The sequence below is a fragment of the Molothrus aeneus genome, chromosome 17, assembly GCF_037042795.1.
Source record: "Molothrus aeneus isolate 106 chromosome 17, BPBGC_Maene_1.0, whole genome shotgun sequence".
NCBI classification, from domain to species: domain Eukaryota; kingdom Metazoa; phylum Chordata; class Aves; order Passeriformes; family Icteridae; genus Molothrus; species Molothrus aeneus.
The window spans coordinates 469364-493418 of NC_089662.1; the positions used below are offsets into that span (position 1 = coordinate 469364).

Sequence of the window (24055 nt, forward strand, 5' to 3'; positions counted from 1 at the left end):
AACAAGAGTTCAATAGAATTTTGTTTCTCTGAGGTAACAAACAGGAAAAGCTGAACAATAGATCCGGGAGATGCTTACAACTTTCATTTATTCTCCAGGTTAAATTTAATTTACAATTTATTTTTAAAATAAGTGTTTATATATTTATTTTTATGAAGAAATCTATACACTTAATTTTACCATGCATGTTAGTTTTAAATGCACAACTGAACCAAATGCTGTGTTTTGTTTTAAAGACTTTTGGACGTGGCATTACATTAATGCTCTCAATGGACAGAATATTAAAAAATTGATACTAAATACTATTTAATAGTTAAAGCTAGATAAACATTAGGCTGTTTGAAATTTACTTCTTAACTAACTAAACTCTCTTTCTTCATTTGTAGTACAAATGTCACAAGTACTGTACTCTTCAAATTTGGCATTTACAAATTTGCTGTTTCAGGATTTTGAGTCAGTCAGGAAAAATTGCTCAAACTTTTACAATTTACTTCCCTTCTTGTCAGTATCTTGTCAGTATGTTTGACAGTATTTAATTGCTTACCTTTCTAGAATAACTTTAACAATATAAGCAACTCTTCACTGGGCTCAAAAGACATCATAAGTAATTATTATTTCTGCAATAATTAGTCTAGCAAGTGTGTGGTCTGGTTTGTTTTATTTTACTATAATTGTTCAATATGTTTGGATAATGTTTGACATTAAGACAGCTATATACTGCCAACCCAGGAAGAGAAAATTGCCTTCCTGTGATGAGAGGCTAAAATGTATTGATATTGGATGCTGGTTTGTGGTGTTACTCGAATGCCTTATACTACTGCATCTTCAAGTGTTTTTAAATCTTAACAGCTGTTCTTAAACCGACTAACATATATTTTGCTCTTTTTCTGTCCAGTAATCCTGTGGATTTGAGTAACCCAGCCATTATTAGCTCTACCCCCAGATTTCAGGAGCAGTTTCTGAATGTGAGTGGGATGACTCAAGAACTGAATCAGTACCCCTGCCTTAAACATCTGCCTCAAATATTCTTTCGTGCCATGCGTGGAATCAGCTGTTTAGTGGATGCATTCCTAGGTAATGCTTTTGTCTTCCCCATGGATAGCTAGAAATATTAATTTAATAATTAGTTTACTATCTTTAAATCTGTTTTCTCTGTAAATACATGAATAACAATTAATCTTTTGCAAGTATATCCTGGAATTGATGAGGAGGAGACTTGAGATCACCTCTAAAAAAATCTCTATGCACAACAGTAACATTTGAATGCATGAAGTTGTAGATAGCCTTAGTTTCAAATGCAAAACAAATAAATCAGAAATATAAAATAAAACAAAACCAGGGATCTCTTTCCCAAACAAGGCTTCTTTTCTCTTTCCATCTAATCACCAGTGCAAGTGCTATGCTCTAGCACTTACACTTGCTTGAGCACTCACCACTGATAGGCAGTTTCTAATCTTTGTGGCAACTGCTGTGTGCCTGTTTTATAAGGTGTTGAATTGGGACTGTCATCTTCAGATCTTTAAAAGTTCCCCTTAGTTTACAGTTAGTGGTTTACTACTACTGCTGAGTAGAAAAGATGTATTTCTTTGTGTCTGCTGGTAACTGAGTAGCTCTAGCTGGTCAGTTTTAAGTAACAGTATGGAGTACCTGAAATTTAAAGCATTATACTTAGTATGCTTCAGACTTACTGAAAGTTCTTCAGGGAATACATGCTATTGTAAACTTGGAAGAGCTGCTTTTTCCCCCTGCTTTTCTGCTTAAATGTGTGCAAACAAATGTCATCTGCCATAAGTTTGAGCTGATGAGAGATTGCAGGAGACTAGAGCAGATATATAAACAGTATAATAAAAAACCTGCTGGTGGAATGAGACCGTCAGCTTGGAGAAGAGCAGGCTCTAGGGGCACAGAGTGCAGGTTTAGACTGGATGTTGGGAAGAAATTCTTCCCTATGAGGGTTCATAAGGCCCTTGCACAGGTTGCCCAGAGGAGCTGTGGCTGCCCCTGGATTCCTGGAAGTGTCCAAGGTCAGGCTGGACTGGACTCAGAAGAACGTGGTCTAGTGGAGGTGTCCCTGCCTGTGACTGGGGATGGAATGGAGGGTCTTTGTACCCAAACTATTCTGTGGTTTTATGAATCAGACACTTAAGACTTCTGAAGATCTTGTAGCAAGATGAAGCACCCAGAGTGATAATAGCCTATCTGGAGTGCAGAGATGGAGACTACAATGCATTGGAGCACAGGAGATTTCTTTTAAAAAATTTAATTCAGGCTGTAGGTATGGATTGGGAGAGTGTGCTCAGGCAGACTTGAGAGCTGCAGAAAGATCTTCAGTGAAGGCTGATGGGAGAGCTCATTACATTCTGTCACAAGTGCTAAAACATTGGGTTTTATCTTGCTCTCCCTGGTACCTACATGATGTGTTTGGCAAAATAGTACGTCCTCTTTTCCAGCCAAATGTACCAAAACAATAGGTTTCATAGTGCATACTCTGCCTGGGCTGTAACACTGATGATTTTGCAGGAGCAAATTGTTCTGTAACGTGTTATGAAAAGTACTTGGGTGCTTTAATTAACAGGGTCGAAAAATAGCTGTGTCAAATTCCCAAGCACACTGTGGTTCCCCACTTCATTTTTCAAACGGGGCACAAGGTTGTTGGAATTCATTAAAATGGGCAAAAATGGTGTTTGTCACTTCAAGTTTTGCAGATGTTGAGTTGCTTCTGATTATGATGGGGAAGAGCTCTGTACACCATGAATTTCCCTGAAGCTGGATTAAAAACTGGTCTCATGTCCTGCTGCTGCCAGAAAAATTATAGTTTGCTGTGCTTTCTTACTCTGTCTTGTGTACTGCCTTTGTATTTCACTGTTCAGCAGCCAATCCAGCTCACACCGAGCAGAAAGCAGTGTGGTGGATGGGTTTCATCTTAATTTAGTGAGCTAAGGTGGCTTTAAGGGCCAGACATCTTAGAAGGGTGTGGGAGTTATGATTGGGAAAGGAAGGCAAAGGTGAGAGGCACCTGAATTTTGGCAGAAGTGAGCTGTGAAATTGTCTTTGGCAAATGAACCTTGCTCCTTTCCCTCTGCCTGCTTCTAGTCTGATTCTTCCCATCTGCCATTGCCCACAACCTTAAGGTGTGGAGTCCATTGGTGTTTTTTAATCAATTGCTTATCTGATGTAATTACTGTTTCCATTTGCTTATGCATTTATTTCTGCTAATAGTAAAATAGGGAGAGGTGTTTTTGTTGCTACTGCCGTTTTGGGGAACATGGGAGACATGGCTATTGACCAAAGGCTCCTATGCCTACTAAAGGCCTGCTCTCTGTGAGCCCATGGAATTCTTGCTGAAAGCCTGCTTTATTCCTGGCCTTGCAGGCATTTCCCGACCCCGGTCAGACAGCGCACCACCCACGCCAGTGAACAGGCTGAGCATGCCCCAGAGCACTGCTACCAACACCACTCCACCCCACAACCGGCGGCATCGGGCAGTGACTGTGAACAAAGTGACCATGAAAACCAGCACTGTAAGATTTCATACTCTCTGTTGGAGTAGCTGACCCTTTGGATTATTTCTTCAGTTAGCAGAACTAATTTCCTTGATTCTAGGAGCTAATCTGTTCTTCTGTTCAAACAGGTAACTACTGCACATGCTTCAAAAGTGCAGCACCAACCCTCTTCTACTTCTCCACTCTCTAGCCCAAACCAGACAAGCTCTGAGCCTCGGCCACTGCCAGCTCCTCGCAGGCCAAAGGTTAACAGCATCTTGAACCTCTTTGGATCATGGTTGTTTGATGCAGCATTTGTTCACTGTAAACTTCATAATGGAATAAACAGAGACAGCAGCATGACTGGTAAATATTACAAAAAATATATGTACACTTTTTTCCTTGTTTTCTTGATATTTCCTACCTTCAAGATTAACACATGCATAATCCAAAAAAAGTAAAATCTGAAGTGCTCTGTTGTAATTAATCCCTTGAGCTGAGCCAGCATCTGCTATTAGCTAAGCAGCTGTTTGGAGATTTCAAAGTTTAAAAAAAGTCCACTTTTTACTATGAAATACTCCTTTGCTCTAACAAGCATGGCACTTCCAATTATGATATTGGGGAAAATGCTGTTGAGCGAAGGAAATAATATGGTAGGAGTCCCCTTCTTAGTTTTAAATCTGCTTGATTATCTATGATTAATAAAAATTGTTTATATCAACTCTTTAATATTTGAAAAATTGTCCGACATGGCTCCACATAGTGCACAAAGTGGTACTTCTTGGTTTTGTAGAGTGTTATGGAAACAGAAGTCCTTAAAATAGCTAGTGAACTTGCTGCCTATCAGTTATGATTGCTGTGTGCTTCCCTTAATGACTTCATATCTTCGTTGTCTTCAACCCTTAACTGCCAAACTTATTTTGTCTCCTGTGCTTTGCTCAGCTGCAGAGGTTAGATGTTTTGAGATATCATATCAGAATTAGTCCTCTGCTCAGAGAGGCTTTTTAGCTCTTATCTTACTTTTGGTGATAATATTCAGAAAAGAATAATCTTTCTCACTCCCTGCAGTTTTCCTGTTCCTTGTGTATTTTGAATGTCTGCTAACTTTTCTGAGAGATCTATTAATTAATCTGTCAGGAACTCACTGGTCTAAACAAAAGAGGAGAAAACCATTTGTTATAGCAAGTTGGATGTATAGTGTGACTTGACAGCAGCAGTTAAACTGGTGATCTTCCTTGTTTATTGTGTCAAATTCCTGTGTGAACGCTTAGGATTTGGGATCTTCTAAAGGTGTTTTTAGGTATGTAGCACATAATTTTTTGAAAGTGTTCTTTGTGGGTGTCTGTGATAGGAGTTCAGAATCTCTCTGTAAAAGGCCTATGATTCATGACTGGGGAAACTGCTGAGCTTAGGAGGGAGCAAGGCATCCTTTGAGGGTGTGTTCGGTTACAGATGCATTTAATGTATTACTGCATTTAGTGCTTTTCAGATTGATTAGATCATTTTAAATTTGACATAACCTGTTTTTTGAGCGATTTTAATGAAATGCTTAACCTGTAAAGGAAGGATGTTGGCTTAGATGGTGCTTATGCAAAAGTGTCAGCTTTAAACAGAAATGTTGTTATGCTGGCAGAAGTACACAGTTGTCCGTAATCCAAAGGCTTAATTTCCTTGAAGGGGTTACAAGGCCTTCTGTTCATATATGCAATGTCTTAAATCACCTAAAAGCAATCCGAAAGTTGTTGTGTTATTAGTCTTACAGGGATATTTACTGGCTTTCTGAAAACTGGAGACAGCTGTTTGGAATGGAGTTAATTCTGTTCATCCTCTGTGCTCTTCCAAGCTGTCTGTAGTGAGACCAGTCTTTGCACATCACATGATCTGCTGTGTATTAGCAGCAGTGGTTCTGACACAATGATGTTGGTGGACTCCTAGGAACCTAGCTGTGTCATATTCCGCTTTTTTAGCAATTTGGAAGACAGAATTAACTTACAGGAATTTAGTGAAGTGTCTGCGTCCCTTGCAGGGTGTTGTTACCGCCTGGTAAGATCACTGGTCACGGTGGTGCCAAGATGAGCTGGCTGAAGGAGAGAGAACTGAGTGTGGACCCCTATTTCTGAAACGCTGTAGAGAGGCCCCAAACTCTGATTGCCTGATTTATTATTTTGCTCAGCCTCTGCTTAAGGTGGGAGAATGAGTAAGATGTGTAAAGGGCCAGGCCCCTGGAGTTTCTGCTTGAAGCATCAGTGTCTTTTGAAAGAGATTTAAATCCGCATCATGAACTTTTTATTCTGGGAATCTGACCTGTGATGCCTGATGCCTCCAAGTGAAATCTTTTCCTCCCTGAAGAGCATGAGGCAAGAGGTGCTATGCTGGCTGATGAGGTGGGCCAGGAGAGGTCTGTATTAAGGCCCCCCCCATTGCAGAAGTGGGACTCATCAGTAACAATCAGATCTGCACATTGTGCCCATCCTCCTGCTGCCCAATGTAGATGCAGCTTGGAGGAGGAGGGCCAGTAGAGAAGGGACAGTTATCTGCCACAGTCCCCATTCTTAGGAAAGATGTCCAGAATAAATCTGATGCTTTACAGCTACAGTTTGGCTATTCCACTACTACCTGGAATAGTTTTACCATGTCTGACACTGCTGTTGATATTCTTAGCATTAGCTTCAAGAAGCACTGTTATTTTTATGGGCGCTTCAAATGTTTTGATTGGGAATTGTCTGCACTTAAAATCAGCTTTGCCATGTAGTATTGTCTTCCACTGGCCCACACACACTATTTTTCTTTAAGTCTGGAACTGCAGCTGTGTAAGAACTCAGCAGCTTTAAACCCTTCTAATATTTACTTTGTTTCAATGCCATGCAGTTAAGAATTCTTTCTCTTTTGGCTGACTGATATGGCTTCTTTGTTACATTACTGGCTGGAGGACTGAGAACTGTTTTGCAAAAGTATTACAACTTGCTCCTTGGTCCTTTAGAGACCTCTGTGCCTTGGGGCACTTCTGGAACACTGCATTTTTTAGTGTGTGTTTCTCTCTCCTCTTCCGTCGTGTGGCACAGTCTCAGTGAGAATCCCTGTAATGTGATTACCAGAGAGATTAATGAGCTCAGTGCAGTGCCTTCCAGGGGCCCTGTGGATGAGCTGTGGTCTCAAGCTCTAGTTCAGAATTTAGTTTGGTTCTTTTAAACAAATCGCACTGACACACATTGTTCTTGTCCCATCTTACTGCGCACCTTTTTGATGAGCTCTTGGAAATAAAGCGTACTTGATCAAGACTGATGCGAATGACTACCCCTCTACCCTTCCTTTTTCCCTTGTCCCAGGATCTCACATTTTCCCACTGGAACTCTTTAACCTCCAGAAAGGAAATAATGAAAAATGATGGGTGGAAAAAATGTCAAGCTTTTTGTAAGTCTTGAGATAAAAAACTGTCTAGATGTGTAGAAGGGTAACTGAACTTCCTGTACTTGGCCCTGCTTTGTGGGGGAGAGCTGACTATCTCCAGAGGCCCCTTCAGCCTCACCTCTCCTGATTCTGTCAGGTTAACTGCTGCTCCATGGATTTTCAGTTTTTTGTCATCTCATGGGTGAACGCCTTGTACCAACTCTTGATTGGAAAACTGTAGGTATTCCACATTTATGATTGTTCTGATTTTATCTGTCTTTGGGAAGAGAGAATTGTTCTTTCTCAAGATTAGCTGGAAGTCATCTGTATACAGTTTGCTGCTGGTGGAGCTTATCACCTGGAAAGCAGTTGTCCTCTTTGCTCTTTGAGCCCTGTCCTTCAAGGTAGTCCTGTGTCATTGTTTGGATTCTGAAGCAGAGCAATGATGTTGCCATGATTGGCATGATGCTTTTGGGTCTTGAGTGTCCTTATCAGGTTTTAGTTTCTGCACACAGACTTTAATGGTGAAGCTTTTTGGTGGGCAGCTGATAAACATCACTGTGTTGTGGTGAGAGAGTAAAAATGGCTGGTTGAAAGATGCCTAGGTGGTTTGAAAGCAGCTGGGTCCTGCTGGTGTAGTTGTTAAAATTAGATGGGTGCGTGGCATTTATGTAGCTGATAGTGTGGGATAAATAGATCCCTATGATAAATAACACCTTCATAAGAAATTGGCTACAGGGCCTCTATGAGTTTAACCCAAGAATGACAGCTTGGTGTGTGTATCTGTGCCAGGGCAGGTTCAGTGGCAGGATGTGTTTCAGACAAGCTTGACTGTACGGTGCATGCTACTGCTACCTACTGTCCTCAGTCTCTGAGAGTGGGGAGAGGCTCACCAGCGCTTTGTGCCAGCATTTCAGCAACTGAATCTTCCCATCTGATGGGCTCATTCTCAATCCTTGTACCTAAAGGATGTCAGCTCTGCACTTTAGAGCAGCTGAAGGACACACCTCAGGGCTTGCTGGTGTTGCCCTGGGGCTGTTTGCAGTTGTAGAGCCTTGGGGTACATCATTACCCTCACCTCTTCTGGCCCTACTGTCATTAATGTCCCACAGAATGTTTCTGGGGCTCTAGAAGAAAATTCTAAGCAGACCTGTCTGGGATCATAGTGCTGCTGAGGGGCTTGGTTATAGGTCTGACCCTACCTGTTCAAATAAGTAGCTCTCCCCAGATGGTGGGTAGTACCTGGCTGCTGGAGTTCTTACTCTCTCTGGGCCTTGTTTGAGATGTTAATGTTTCTGGGAGTGTTTACCTTTTGTTTCTGCTTTGGAAGATTGTTAATGAAGCTGGTGGTCAGGGGAGGCATGCTCAGGTATTCAGGTTGTTAGCAACTTGGCTTAGGGAAATAGGAGTTGTACTAGTGTTGAGAGCTCCTGGTTTGGAAGGAGGAGTGCTGCTGTGAGGACATTGCAGGTAAGTAATTTTCCCTCTGAGAGACATACTCTATTTCAGAGGAGCCTTAGGATAGCCTGGTGTATGCTCGGAGTGCACTGCAGCATGGGGACAAGTCTGTGAGCTGAGAAGGGTTAATACCTTCTGTTAAAGAACTGGTGTATGTTGATATGAACGGCTCTAAATTTTAGTAGTATTTTGTAACTTTTTGTTCATTGTTTTGCATGATACTTTCAAAACCATAATTTTGGACCTGTATGCCAATTTCCTATGTGTTTAACAAGCTTGCTGTATCATAAAGCTTTTAATCTATTTTTTAGAAAGCTAAAAGCTTCTTAACTTATATTACAATTTCACCATCTTAAAAGTATTTTATAACTACTGCTGTCCTTTGATTTGTTTCCATTTTATTTCTATTATCTTGCAGCATCTTTTATCCAAATTCTTCTTTCTTATAAATCTTGTAAGTAGGAACCAGTAGCTTTTCCTTAATTGCGGTCATGCTTTTCTTTTTCCATAATCCCATATTTTATTTGTAAATTCATTCTCATTGTCTCTTGTAGCTTTTGCACTTTTACTTGAAAAAGACAAGTAATTTTTTTTGTGTGTGTTTTTGAATGGGGAGGATTGTTGGCAAAAGCAAATTAATCTGCCTGAATCAGACCCATCTTTTCTGTACTTTAGTCTGTGATCATGTCATGAATTTCAGGACTTTGCACTAACCATGTTTTTTTTACTTCAAGCTTATTTTACAGACCTAGTGTTTGATTTGTATGCATCGTGCATGTAGTGTTTTTTTCCAACTACAGTATATTGCTGGATAGCTTATTTAGGACAAAAAACGGCTCATGGGAAGATGCATAAAGATTTGTACTTATTTTCTACTTAACGCAAATGAAAATTTATGAGGTAAACGTAGGTTAAATGATAAATTTGAGAACAAAAAATTAGGAGTAGGCACTTGTCATTAAGACATTTCCTTTAAAACAAAACAAAAAAGCACCCTATCTGTAAATTATCGGTATTCCAACCGCTAAAGTGTTAACATGCCTTTGTTTGCAAAGCTGACTGTGAACCTGCTGTTCCCCAGTGTCCCAGAGCTGAGACAGGAGAAGTTCTCTTTTGCTGATAGAAACACATAGGTGTAATTATGTCAGGAATACACGTTGTCTGCTGTTTGCTTTTGTAGTTTATAAAAGTTTTGGAAAACCATCTAGTCTTAGCTAAAAACAAGAACACACTCTTTAAGATGTTTGTTAGTAATCCTAGAGCAAAACTGTCCAAGGAAGAGGAAAAACAATTGAAAAAAAAATCACATTGAGTGTAGTATATATTTTGTTTTGGTAGCTATCCTGGAAGACAGGATGTAGGCAACAGAGCAAGTAGTCTTGTATCCACACAATGCTGATGTGTGAAAGGGAGACCAGAAATCTCTCCAGAAAGACATGGATTGGAGTGGTGTGGACTGGCAGAACTGGCCTGCAGGGAGGGAGCACAGAGCTGGGCAGAACCAGGTCAGGACCCTCTGAGAGGGTCATAGAGCTTCTTGTAGGATAAGGGAGCAGGAGATGGCCCAGCCCATGGTAGCTGCTCTGTGGAGGCTCTCTTATTTATTTGACAGTTTTAGTGATCATGTGAGAAGAGGGACCAAATTAGGAGAATGGGATTTCACAACCTTCTCTTTGTCATACGGTGCGTTAAAATTTTTTGATTATTTTTTAGTAAGTATGTTTGTACCACAAAACTGGATGAAAGCTGCTAGGTATTCAGGGCAGCATGCGATGAGTTGGCCGGCTGGAAGTGAGGCACTTCCTTGGAGGTTAATAGTAATGGCACCATTGAAATTTTTTTTTTGTTTTTTAAGAGAGCAAGGGAAGGTGGCATTTCATTTTTGTGGGGACCAGAACCAGGTGAGGCAGATCCTTGCCCTTTGAGAGAGGATAGGAAACTAGTATTGGATATAAGTGCTCTCCTCCCAGCAAAAAGTTGAGACAGTCTCTAGGATATGAAGGTCAGTTGTTGTCATCCTTATGAAGTAAACAAGCTAGGTACACCCACAAATATTTCCTAAACAGAGGCACTGGCTCAAATGCAGTGAACTAATAGCTTCATATTAACTACTAAATTGGACTTGATCTTTGTGTCCAGGATCCCATGAGCCTATTCTGTACATTATCATGCACAGTGAAACGCTGTTTTTTCTCTTCCCAGCTATAGCAACGCAGGCTAGTGTGGAGTTCCGCCGGAAAGGATCCCAAATGTCCACTGACACTATGGCTTCCAACCCCATGTTTGATGCAAGTGAATTCCCAGACAACTATGAAGCAGGAAGGGCAGAGGCATGCGGGACACTGTGTAGGATATTTTGTAGCAAGAAGACTGGGGAGGAAATATTACCAGCTTACCTATCCCGGTACTAACCTATCTTCCAGTTCCTTTATTGGTGTAACTTTATGATGCAGACTAATTCCCAGTGAATAGCATTCACTTGCTGTCTGAATCTTGTGTTGCCAGTTTAAAAACATCTAGCTGGTTTACAGAGGCTGGAGGTGGGATTCCTGGCTAAGCCCAGCACTGTTTTCTTCTCACATTTTCATGATGCTGCTTTTCACTGGGTTTTCTTCAAGTTTCAGTTGAAGGACAGTACCTTAAAGTGTTTCAAGCTGGAAGGAACATTCTCTTTGGCACTTTCTTGACTCCTGTATTTTTATTTTTGTTGAGTTTGTCACTGATTATTGTTCAGATGGAAAAAATAAGTGTGCAGGCATAAGACTTTGTACACTTTATTAGACCGTAAAGGTTCTTGTGTTGTCAAATACCACATCACTGGGTTTGGTTTTTTGTAGTTGCTTTTTTTTTCACCCTCTGAGTATTGAAATACAGTGATATCCCATTATTTGAAACAGTTGTGTTTGAACTACCTCTGTGTTCAGTTTTATTTCTGAGAAAATGAAGCAGTATTGCCTGTAATAGTATAGCTTTTTCACAATTTTTTGTTATGTAAAATAGCAAATGCTAGAGGCAGAGAATCAGTTTTAAATAATGATTCTCTCAAACTTTTCAAGTACATTTGGCCCAGATGGCATTAAAACTTCCCAGAAGACTGAACAATTTTATTTCTTGGATGTTGTAGTATTTTTTGTATAGATAGTTCATATTTCTCTTGGCCAGTCAGTGGGATTCCTCTATGTCTGCAAGACCTTTGAAACAATTAAGAGGGCATACATGTTCTCTAACAAGAACCCGCAAAAGACGCTAACTGGGTAGCTGGGTTTCTGCCCTTGCTTTTTCATTTGAAGTGGTTGTGATGGTTAAGATTAGTCTTGTTTTCCAAATTGCTGATCAGTGTGTCTTGTCCTGACATTCTGTCCATTGTTCTGTCCACTGCCTCCCCCAAGGTTTCACAGTATTTTTCTTGTATTGGGGAGCTAAAATCAAGGTCTTGCTCCCACCATTACACGGGAAGGGAGTAGTGGAGAGCAGGTGATCCACTCTTAGTAACCAGCTGGTTGTGCTTACACAGCTCCCAGTCTGGGTGTTGCAACAAGTCAAAGATTTCAGTAAAACTGTGCTGCATTAGCTTTTCATATGAAGTACCTGTCATTTGTGAAGGTTTATTAAGCTGGTCAGGGGTGCTTGCCTGTGCTTAAGTAACATAGGGAAGATTTATATGAACGTTTCCTAGGTCTGTTTTTGAAACTTACTCTGTTTTGTATAGACAAGATCAAATAGTGGCTGCAGAATCATGTGGGATTCTGATGATTTTATGTGCAAATAATTAAATCTTATCTTTCTTTGTCAGATTTTACATGCTTTTAATTCAGGGTTTGCAGATAGCAGATTTCGTTTGCCACCCGGTTCTTGCCAGTGTTATTCTAAACTCCCCTCCTCTGTTCTGCTGTGACCTGAAAGGCATTGATGTTGTGGTTCCCTACTTCATTTCGGCTCTGGAGACTATTTTACCTGACAGGTAAATTGCCATTTCCATATAAACATGATCAGAGATGTTGAGAGGTATTTGTCTTTTGTCATTCCTGCATAATTTCACCAAAGGAATTCTGCGATGTAGGGCCCACAGTGTGTGTGTATTCAATGGTAATAATAGTAGCACTGTGTGAGCTCAAATGTTCAGTTTTCTTTAATGCAGTTTTCTTTAATGCAATAACAGTACTTATTTTAAATTAAATATATGAGTTGTTAGCTGCATATTCTTTGATGCAAAGCAGTGCCTTTAAGAATAGGAAAATATATTGAAATATGTCAAAAATATATTGAAAGCCTATTGATTTTAAAGTAAACTTTCACAAGATATTCATTAGTGGCTGTTGTTGCAATGTACTCAATAAGTAAGTAATCTTATGCATCATTAAATGGAAAAGTTGATAATTTAGACTGCTGAAGTTGGAGTAGGTTCTTATCAGAGCTTTATAGATTTCTGAATGTTTTGCTAAGTTAGGCACTTAATAGTAGTCTCTGCATGTCTTCTTCAATGTATGTGTTATGTCTTGGTACCATGTTTCATTTTGATGTTAGGCATTTAGACAAAAAGCATTCTTTATCTCCTGGGCTTAAATCTGACCTGCGGCATCTTTTGGATAGGTCTTAGAAAGAAACAGCTACATTGCATACTGCAAATTACTTAAGACCATTGGGTGGGTGTATATTTGATATTAACTTAGTTGCATTCGGCTCCAGATTCTTGTGAAAAGTTGGTTAACTGTCTGATGCTTTGATTTGCAGGGAACTCTCAAAGTTTAAAATCTATGTAAACCCCACAGAGCTAAGAAGAGCTTCTATTAACATCTTGCTGTCTCTGTTGCCTCTCCCTCATCATTTTGGAACAATAAAGTCTGAGGTAGGACATTTATCACTGTTTTGTGTTCCATTTTCTTTCCCTGGGAGTGGGATTTGAATGGGTTGTGGGTTGTATTGAGTGTTTTCTTTAGCACTGGAAGTCTTCCACTGAACGTGAAACAGTAAGACCATATTACATTTTGTCAGTAGCAATGTGTGCTGTGAACATTGGCTTTTGAAACCCCGCTGACATGATCTTTAATTGATACTGAAATAAGTATATTTTTTCTTCAGGTTGTCCTGGAAGGGAAATTCAGCAATGATGAAAGCTCAGCATATGATAAACCAGTAACATTCCTGTCCTTGAAGCTGAGGCTTGTGAATATCCTTATAGGAGCTTTGCAAACGGAAACTGATCCCAACAACACTCAAATGATACTAGGTTATTTCAGCTTTTTAATTTATTAACTGTATTATAGAAATGTCTGTCTTAATCTGTCCTGGGATAATATGGGTTATTAGTGATGCTTTGCAAGAAGAAGGTTTAAATTCCTGGCAGGTTGTCATATGTGTAATCTCCCTCATACTATGAAAACATCTTAAAAAGCCTCTCATTTTTGTTAATCTTTCCCTTTTTATGTGGAGTAGTACTTGAAAAGTAGAAGCAAGAGTGAAGCACATTCTAGCGCAGAAAGTCAGTCATAACTGGAAATGGAAGTAGGTAAAAAGTCATAATTTTAGGAAGGATTCCTGATTAATGGATTTCAGAGAAAACCTTTGGTTTTGGCATGGTTAAGCCTAAGAAACATATTGACGTATTGGTGACTGGTCATCCAGCATTGGCAAAATACAGATGACATTTTTTTAGTGGTGTGTAAATCCTCAGACAAAATCCAAAAGTTTTGGAATAGAGTGTGGAGCTGCACTATGCACAGTTTAGCACACTGTTCTTCAAAGTAGTGAGTGGATTAACGTTATGCTGAATACTCAGAAAGGAAGCAGAAGATGAAAACTTGGATAGTGCATAATCTGTCAAGTTAAGTATGTTTTCAGATAAGTACAAATGTACATGCCTATTATTCTTACTTGTCCCCCCTTATTCTTCTCTTTTTAGAAGTGGTTTTTTCAACATGATGGTGTTCTTGTCCTTACAACTTTCCTTTTGTCTGTTTAAAAAGGCAACAGTCTTGTGGTGTGAGAGGAGTGTCTGCCTTGTTCTGGGAGGCGGATAGTTTACCTGCTTAACAGGGGAGAGCAAGAAAATGATGCATAGCTAAAGGAAAGGAAACAAATCCAAGTCTGCAAAGACTTTTGGAAGGTTATCTTGCAATAGTTTAAGCAGTTTCTTTTCTTGCAGAAGACTAGAGGAGAATAATTTGAAAGAATAATTTGCACCCAGTGCTTGTGAAGGGGTGAGAATATCTGTGGTTGCCAAGTGAGACTCTCAGAGCATTGGTGCCCCTGAGGTTGTCCCACCTCCACTACTATGTCTGACACCTCAGGGTGATGCTTTGTTAAATCCCACCCCTGTGGTCCTATGCCCCTCCACACTGAGTTGGTCTGCAGCCGGCTGGATAGCTGCTCTACGTGGAATGGCTTTTCTCCTGGGAATTATTATTCCCATGCTAGTCCCTGCCAGTTCACCTGCCCTGTAATCCTCCTCTTAAGCTCCTTTTTCCATATGTGAAGTTATTTCCTGCTGGATTTAGCTGGAGGGGATTCATGAATCTCCACTTTAGCCAGAAATTCTCACATGTGCCACCAGCTTCTCAAAAAAGCAGGGTTTGTTTCCATCTGCCAATAAATGTTTGGCAGCAAGTGGTGCATTTCATAGAATCACAGAGTGATTTGGGTTGGGAAAAAATCCTTAAAGCTCATGTCGTTCCACCATGCATTCCATGCTCATTCCCTGGGAAGGGACACCTTCCACTAGCCCAGGTTGCTCCAAGCCCTGTTCAGCCTGGCCTTGGACCATTCCAGGGATGGGGCAGCTCAGCTTCTCTGGGCAGCCTGTGTCAGGGCCTTCCCACCCACACAGGAAAGAATTTCTTGCCACCATCCCACTTCACCTTGCCCTCTCTGTGTGAAAACATTCCTCCTTGTCCTGTCATTTCCCTTCATAGAGTAAGTTGTGTTTTCCTAAATGTTCATTGATGGATGAGACAGGGGAAGGAGGCAGAAAATTTAAACTGAAGCCACCAAATGTGCCAGTGTCAGCCAGTTTCAGGTCCATGTCCTTATTGCTTCCCTCATTATCTGGAGGTGATGCTTCCAAGCAGGTAACCTGAGTTTTTAAATGAGCACAGTCTGATGTGAGACAAGGAACCACTCCAGCCCTTCTGTGAAGCCAAAATCCTTCCAAACTGAGGAATTTGACAGACCTATCACAGAACAGTTGGGGCTGGAGGAGAGCTCTGGATATCATTCAGTCTAACTTTCTGCCAAGGCAGAGTCAGCAGGAGTGAGTGACACAAGAACCTGTCTGGGTGGGTTTTGAATGTCCTCAGAGAGGGAGACTCCATGACCTCCCTGGGCAGCCTCTTCCAGTGCTTTGCCACCCTCCATGGATGGAACATTTTCCTCATGTCGAGATAGAACTTCTTGTATTTTAGTTTGTGCATTACTCCTTGTCCTGTTGCTGGGTACCACTAAACAGAGTCTGGCACTATCCTCTGGACACCCACCTTGAGATATTGATGTGTAATGACGAGATCCCCTCTCAGTCTTTTTTAGATTCTGTTCAAGGCATTTTTAACATAGCTGAAACTACTCTCTGTCTCAAATTTCATCTGCTTCAAATGGCTGAGCTCAAAGCAAGTCCTGTGTTAAATAAGAGATTTTATAAGACAGGACTGCAAACCTCTACGTTAGACCTTCTGTGCTGCTTGGTGACTTTTAGTAATGCATTCTTCTGTAGTCCATAGTTACCTTCTTCTATCTGATTCTGCAGGTGCAATGTTAAATATTGTTCAGGATTCAGCACTGCTAGAAGCCATTGGCTGTCAGATGGAAACAGTGAGTATTTTTGTTTATGAAGTTAGTTCTTCAGAAAGAATGCATTCCTCACTTGTTACTGGAAGGGGCTCAGGTAGCATCTTGAGGTTTGGTCTTTTGCACGTGAGAACATGGGGAACTCAGGAATTTTCTCATCTCTCTAAACTGCCTTTCATTCTGCAGAATGGTGGTGAAAACAACCTCTTCAAAAGCCACAGTCGCACGAACAGTGGCATTAGCACTGCAAGCGGTGGCAGCACAGAGCCCACAACACCTGACAGTGAGCGGCCAGCACAGGCCCTCCTGAGGGATTATGGTAAGGAGAGCTCTTTGGAAAATCCTGGCACGGTATACCAGCTTGGTGTTTTCTGGGTTTTTCTGTAGCAGCTCTGGCTAAAGGATTAATGTGCCCAGGTGTTTGGAGCCAGGGGGATAGCCCAGCTGTGTGCTGCAAGTCTGCATTCACATGTGCCCTTCCAGTGGTTGTTTTAATCCTACTGAAGGACTCTATAAACATTTTCAAAATCAGAATGTAAAAACTTATGAAAAAGGTGTTTGCAAACTTTAACTTAGGTTTTCAGGATACCTAAATTCTGTCAACAAGAATAAGATATATGTACATCAAGTTTGAATTAATCACTTCATTAGTTTTCGTAGCATTCCAAATACTCACCTGACCTCTGCAGCACCTTTTCTTAAACCACATTTTAAGAATATTCCAGGAACTCTGACTTTTATAGAGCAAGTAAGCAGGAGGCTTGTGATATGTCATACACTGTAACAATAGAATTTAGTAATTAACTTTAGTTTGCTATGTCTTGTACTGTCCATTTTTGACTCTTTGTAGTAAAATCCATGTTCTAAATCTGTGTGTGGTAAGCTGGCTGACTGTCAAGATCCTGAAATTTCATTTGCTCCTTTAGTCTTGAGTTTAATGTTGGCCAATTAAATGTGAGAACAAATCACCTTTATTATAATATGTAGCCTAAAGTGACAGTTCTATCATCACCAACCAAAAATGTTTGGTGGTGGTTTTTTTATCTAGTTCGGTAAATAGCCAGAGGAAGGAGATTATCAGGAAAGGCTTCAGGATATTGTAGGGATTGATATAAACATGTTGGTGCTTTCCCTTTTCCCAAGGATTTGCTTGTTTGAAATTATCAAAGTGCTAGTTTTCTGCACACCATTTGAATTGTTTGTTTAATTTATGTGGGTTTTCATTGATGAGTGCTTGTAAAAATACCCATTTGTAAGATTTTAAAAATCTTCTAAATATTGGAATTACAGTCTCATACCATGACATAACTTGAAATATATTTTTGTAGTGTATTCATTTTATTGGATTTTTAAAATTTCCTGTGCCCCGAAGGTTGTTATGAGCTTATGAAAAAAATTAGTGTTTCCACTAGATGCTTCAAACAAGAGAAAACTGAAAACATGATGGTCTGTTGTTACTGTTTAGCGATAGTAAACTCTTGAATCTGCTCCTGCTATGACGTTGGACATAGTTCTTGAGTGTTAAATAAGATAATTTAAATTTTGGGAAGCATATGCATTATCTGTCATAGATCTCATGTCTCTTTATAACTAGTCATTGACCATTTTTTTATTTCTGACATTAATTTCCATACTTCAGTTTTAACAAATACGGATAGTATTAATGTTTCATAGCATTTTGAAATGAGAGCAACTGATACTTAAAACGTTTTCCATTTTTAATTTTCAGTTAAAAGTTCAAGAAAACAGGAGGTTAAAAAGAATTGTTTCTCTAGCACTAATTCTTTCATTATCTGTGTCTATTGAACTAGTGCAGCTTTTGATAAACATTAGGTGTGGATAGAATGGTTAACTTCTGACACAGATATCTGAAATACATGTTCTCCTTACTTCCTCAGTACAACTACTGATGTTTAATATACATTACCAAAGCATGTATTTTCCAGAGACTAAAAGACATAACATGACAGACAATTTAAGTACAATAGCAAAACCTGAAGCTGGCTGTTCTGCTGCTGAAAAGCAGCAGAGCTCTGGGATTATTCAAAATGTCTTTCAAAAATTTAAATTTAGCTAGCTGGTCTGAATGGGTTTGTATAATGCCTGGAGAATATGTGAGGAAGTTAGCCTGTGCAAAAGGCATCAACCAGTTTCAAGATGGTTAGGGTTTATTTTATGTCTGTATTGTGTCTGCTTTGCCTTGTGCCTGTGCTTTGCTTTTTGTCACTAATGCTTAGTTATTTTCCCTCCCTGTGGTGTGTGGTTTTGGGGTTATATCCTAGCTCTTCATACAGATACAGCTGCTGGATTGCTGATCCGCAGCATTCACCTGGTAACCCAAAGGCTCAACTCCCAGTGGAGGCAGGACATGAGTATCTCTCTGGCTGCCCTGGAGCTGCTCTCTGGACTGGCAAAGGTGAGACATGCAGCTTGGTGTGCTCTGGCCCCTTCTCATAGGGTGGTTGTGGTCCTGCTGCCTTGGGTGAAAGTCATGGCACAAAACAGATTCTGTGGCTGAGTTTGTTAGCAACTCTTCTGTTTGGAAATTAAAAGGAAACAGTACTGCCGTTGCAGGTAATTTTCTCCCAGTATAAACACACTGTGGTTCAAAGGACATGTGGCCTGGGAATGCTTTTTAGCTGAAACTTGTGTTGTTCCATTTTTCCTCTTCCCTCTCATCTTGGAAATAGTTTTTAGAGCTGGATAAAATGTAGTGTATTGCTAATAGGAAGTGTACTTAGAGCAGCCATTATAACCTGGTGTGACAATTCAGCATTTCCTGTCATAATCCCTCAGGAACTCAACAGATCTCTTTTAATGTGTGTCTCAGGCAGTTTTTAGAGCATTAAGTCAGCACTGAGCCATATTGGACTGGGTGTTTATTCACTGCTGCAGTAGCATGAGCTGAAGAATGTATTTGAAAGTGTTCTGAAATGAATTAATGTGTATTATTGGATCTTATAGAGCACCATACAGAACCAGGGCTTTCTGCAGCTTGTGTGGTTAAGCCAGGGTCGTCTTGGTTTTTTTTCTTCCAGGATTATGGGAATGTGGAAATATATTATCTTTTCAAATGTATTCCCAGGTTAATGTTAAATACTGTAGTCTATGTATAATTCTCATGCAACTGAAGTAATTCTTGCCCTGGAATACATTTCCCCTTTACAACAAAGTGGGAAAAAATAGATCACTTCCTCCTACTGAACTACTGTGGGGACTTGTTCTGCATGTGTCTTTGGAGGTGACAGGTCCCAAAGCCTTTCTCAGGTAGGGGCTGTTCCCCTGTCTTGTGTCTGTTCAGCAGCTATTAGTGGGGCTTAGAAAAGTTAAAAATCAAAATGTTTCCTGCAGGAGTGTTGGTTCACAAACCTGCCTTTCATAAGCTTACCTCGAGGGGACTCTGCTGTAGATCATGAGCTTCTGAAGGATGTCCTAGCTAAATCCTGGGGCACTGAATTGTCACTCCCATTTGTGGTATACAGCTGCCAGGCTTCAGTGCTGGCACTAGCAAGTCCATCCACCTTCTTGCTTGGATAAGCATGGTCAGATGCTACAGAGTAGAAAAATCCATCTGTTCCTGTGCTGAGTCACAAGCCATGAATAAGAGAGAAAGTTCTTTAGCCTTCCAGTTCAGGTCCTCATGGCTCATTGTACTGTTTCCTGACCTTCTCATCTGGAGCCTTGCTCTCTGCAGCCCTGAGCTGGGAAAGAAGCAGAGAGAGGTGTTTGCAGTGAGTTTTGGGGAAGAGGTTATGAGGTTTTTATCAGTCTGCTTGTCCAGGGATGGCTTTTTTGTTCCTGTTACGAATGGTGAAAGTTCCTGGGAATATATACTGAAAGTCCTGGGAATATACCTAGGGGAAAGTTACTTGAGCAGAATGAAGCCCTGTGGAAGGGAGAGTTAGCAGTGAGTGGGTTCTTGGAGATACGGAATGGGTTGCTAGAGCTGAAGAAGAGGCATTTGTGGGGAAAAAAAAATTCAATACTGCAAATTCAGCTTACATTTGGTTTCTTACCAAGCAAATTCAGCACACATTTGGTTTCTTACCAAGCCAAGAGCAGGTACCACTCCTGCTCTTTGAAACCAAGCTATGCAATGTGGTCACACCTCAGTGCAGCATTTCCTTACTTTTAGTTTCAATATCCATCACTGTTAAATAATTTTCCCTGCAATTTTAAGCTGTAATCAAAAAAAAGCTCAGTTTATTGCTGTTTCTTGAAACTGCATTTAGAAATGTTTTCAAGAACTGTTTTTGTCTCTGAGATATTTGTGGAGGAACTCTCACGCTCCTGCCCTTGCCGCCGCAGGTGAAGGTGGCGGTGGATCCCACGGATCGCAAGCGCGCCATCAGCTCCGTGTGCAGCTACATCGTGTACCAGTGCAGCCGCCCGGCCCCGCTGCACTCGCGCGACCTGCACTCCATGATCGTGGCGGCTTTCCAGTGCCTCTGCGTCTGGCTCACGGAGCACCCCGACATGCTGGATGAGAAGGTCAGAGTCTCCCATGGACAGATTTGGAGTGCTGCATCTGAAATGCCTTTTGTGCCCAACCTGTCTGTTCTCAATACTTTAAAATAGTGTGGTTTGCTTAGCTTTCTTAAGAATTTCAAAAATAGTTTCTGTGCAAAATACTTCTGAACTTTAATTCCTGATCTTTATTTGCTGATACAGTTTTTGGCTTTAAAATTACCTTTATAGTTATAGGAATGTCTCAGTCTTTCTTCTTGCTTTGTGAAACTGGAAAAAGAGAGAAAAGAAACCTGGAGAAAACCAAAAGAGAAATATAGAAATGAATGGGGTATCCCATAGCTACCTGCTGCAGGTAGCCATGACTCTCCTCATATCTCAGCTCTTACCTGACTAAAGCATTTTCTAGGCTTAACGGAATTCCTTGGATGCTAATATTTTGATAATCAGAGTTTGTTTCACCAGTTTTCTGGAAACTGAGCAAAGCATATCTCAATATAAGGTGGAATTTACTTGGGAAGCTTGAGAAGAGCAGGAAATGAGAGACGTGTTTTCAATTGCCTTCTGCCCTGCTGCTTAATAAAAAATGAAAAAAAATTGAATGCACATTTTCGTTGTTAGTCTCTTTCAGAGCCAACTTAGTGGTCTTTCTGTGTTTTTATGGATAGTAGATATATATGTATTATGTAATATTTTGTTATCTTTTTAGATAGAGCATTACATATCTTTATATTTTGTTTATTCTGTAACATATAAAAATATATATATATTTTTAAAAAAGAAGATTGAAAACCCACAAGCAGTACTTCATTGAAAGATGCTTTCTGCATGTGCTTTGGAGTACTGGCATGGCAGCAGGTGACTGTGATAGGATAGGTTCGCTGTATGGGGTATAGGTTGTGTTTAGTCAGTTGCATAATGCTTTATTCCATTTCATTATGGTCTTTTTTATTTCAATTACCACTATAAGGAGATAGTGTTACATACTGTGTGCATTATATACTGAACACTGAGTAGCTCATTCCTGAGTCATGATAGTCAGATGATAACCTTTCCCTACATTTGCAAGTATTAAAAGTGCAGCTTCCCAGGTGCCTGCTGTGACAGTTGCTTTAAATTTCACATGCTATGTTGCTAGTCTGTAAACTCCTGCTGCAATTCTTTGTGGCCAGTCTTTTCAGCTCAATGCTGGTTAATTTTACTCTGTTAGAGAACTTTGATTTTTCTCTTCACCTTTTATTCTGTATCAACAACGAATATAAGGAAGGACAAAGCCCAAGACACAGAAACCTGTCTGGTTTCTGGTGGTACAACCTGACCAATTGTGTTCAGTTTTAATCACTTATTTATTATTCTGTAGCTCAAGCCATGATACCCAAACCTTTGTTGTAGCAATCTGAATATTTTCAGCGGGTGATTTTGTTCTGCACAGCACTGGTGTGTCATATCTGTAGGTCTACTGAGTGTTGGCTTCTCCTCTAATAGATTTGTTGAAGCTTTTAGAATGTGCTTTTAGAATGTTCTTATTTTTCTCTTGGTGAATTAAATACCGTGATGTATTTTACTAATGAAATACTAATGTATTTTTACTAATGATGTTGGCAATTGAAAAATTTGGAAAAGGATATCTTGCAGCTTTCCAGATGAGTTCATTCTTAATGTGCTTAGTACTTAAAACTTCTGCAGAGTGTCTTAGAAATATATGTATTATCTCTTAAAGTGTGTTTACATTTTTCTGTTGCATTCATAATAGTCCTCATGCAATGAAATACATTGTGTGTATTTATCCATTCAGAGAATTTTTTGCCATTAGAATATAAATAGATAATATAAGTACACATCTATAAAGAGGAAAAAATACCAGTTCTATAGCAAACGTGATCTTATTTTAACAGTGTAGGAGTAATCCTCTGCCTTTAAATAAAGAACTCATATTACAAGCAGTGTTTTTTTTATGTAATGATATATCATTGTTTCCCTGAGGTTTTGGATAGATTTATCCAAGCGCTTCTGCTTCAGTGTGGTTCTTGTGTTTTAGGATTGTTTAAAAGAGGTACTGGAGATTGTGGAGCTGGGCATTTCAGGGAGTAAATCCAAAAACAGTGAACAGGAAGTCAAGTACAAAGGAGATAAGGAGCCAAACCCTGCATCCATGCGAGTGAAGGATGCTGCTGAAGCTACACTGACATGGTATGTAATTTGTCAGAGCACCTTTAATGTTCAGTATTGCCTTGTCGGAGAGTGTTTAACAGGGAGTTTGCAGCTGGTGGTCCCTGATGTAACAAAAGTGTTTAAGAAATTAGGCAGAAGTTCCCTATCTTTGCCCTTTGGGCAGGGCTGTGCTGTGCCTTAGCTCTCTCCCCCTCCCTTTGCAGGTGTTTACAGAAAACAGATCCCTCTGATCACTGTTTTCCCCTCCTGCCTCCTCTCTTCCTTCTACAGCAAAACCCAGAACCTCCTCCAGCCGTGGTGTTCTGTTCCTGGCCAGGCCTCTCTGCAGACAGCAATTCCTTCTCTCTTTCACTTACCCCAGTGATCCTGTCTTCCCATTTCCTCTTCTTCTCAGCCTGACAGCATATGCTGTCCCCACTCTGGTGAGGAAACTGGTAGACACTGTGACAGCAGGGAATGGCACATGCAGCACACGGATGCTGGAGCAGGATCGGATGGCTTCTTGCCCACAGCATTGGGCTTGATTAATAAATTTGAGAGGTTCTTCTGGAAATGCAGTAACAGATAATGTGTGGGTTGGGGAAGGGAAGCACAGAGAGGAAAATTGGGATTTGCTCCAGGGAAGTTGGAAAGCACTGTGTTATGAGCTGAACAGCACAGTGGCAGACAGGACAGATTGATAATGGGGAGGATAAATATGTTTTGCAAAAGGCAATAGCTGGTTTCTTTTTTGCTCTGCTTAAGAATCCAACTGTTATAAACATTACTGTTAGTAAAAACAACTGTGTAATTTCCAAGAAAAAGTAACTGCTCATTGGAATTTGTGGACAAATCCATATTGTTGCCTGAAAGTATTTATTTTAATTTAGAGAGATGAAACTGTTTTCACAGTGTCATGGTTTGAGAGGACGTAAGTTTTCTGGGATATGAAGTGGTCAGGCCAATAGGTGTTCAGATTTTAATATTGGCACCTGGAGTGGCCACTGGGGACATGGATATGCCTTGAGAACACAGGGGTTAAAAAGCAGAGCACTCCTGGGGTAAGATCTCTCGAGTTACTTGGAGGGAAGCAGGTCAGACCTCCCCCATCCCAGCTGCTTGCTGGCTGGCTGGGTGAGGTAGGAGGTAGGCCTGGCCCCCAGGATGGAAGAGTGGAAGAGAGTGAGAGAGCACCAAGAGGCATCGGGCAGCACCCCGCACCCCCCCTCCCCCCAGGAGACAGAGAGAGAGAGCCTGTGCCACCTTGAAATTTGATAGCATGTGCTGGCAGCACAGCCCGGCCAGCGTAGAAGGGCCACTGTGGGAGCTCTTGG

General features: G+C 40.5%; 1 protein-coding gene across 2 annotated transcripts in view; it reads left to right on the forward strand.

Moving 5' to 3' along the window:
• RALGAPB (Ral GTPase activating protein non-catalytic subunit beta) overlaps positions 1-24055 on the forward strand; it is a 64691-nt gene that overhangs the window by 17443 nt on the left and 23193 nt on the right. Inside the window, exons 3-15 of one of the 2 annotated variants that reach the window (XM_066561493.1) lie at positions 896-1074; positions 3373-3521; positions 3632-3848; positions 8746-8781; positions 10530-10731; positions 12121-12288; positions 13059-13173; positions 13407-13554; positions 16063-16127; positions 16290-16422; positions 18386-18519; positions 20412-20594; positions 22609-22760. In XM_066561493.1, coding sequence (XP_066417590.1) covers positions 896-1074; positions 3373-3521; positions 3632-3848; positions 8746-8781; positions 10530-10731; positions 12121-12288; positions 13059-13173; positions 13407-13554; positions 16063-16127; positions 16290-16422; positions 18386-18519; positions 20412-20594; positions 22609-22760 — 1881 coding nt within the window. The remainder of the gene's footprint in view (positions 1-895; positions 1075-3372; positions 3522-3631; positions 3849-8745; positions 8782-10529; positions 10732-12120; positions 12289-13058; positions 13174-13406; positions 13555-16062; positions 16128-16289; positions 16423-18385; positions 18520-20411; positions 20595-22608; positions 22761-24055) is intronic. The other variant, XM_066561494.1, reaches the window with a different exon arrangement.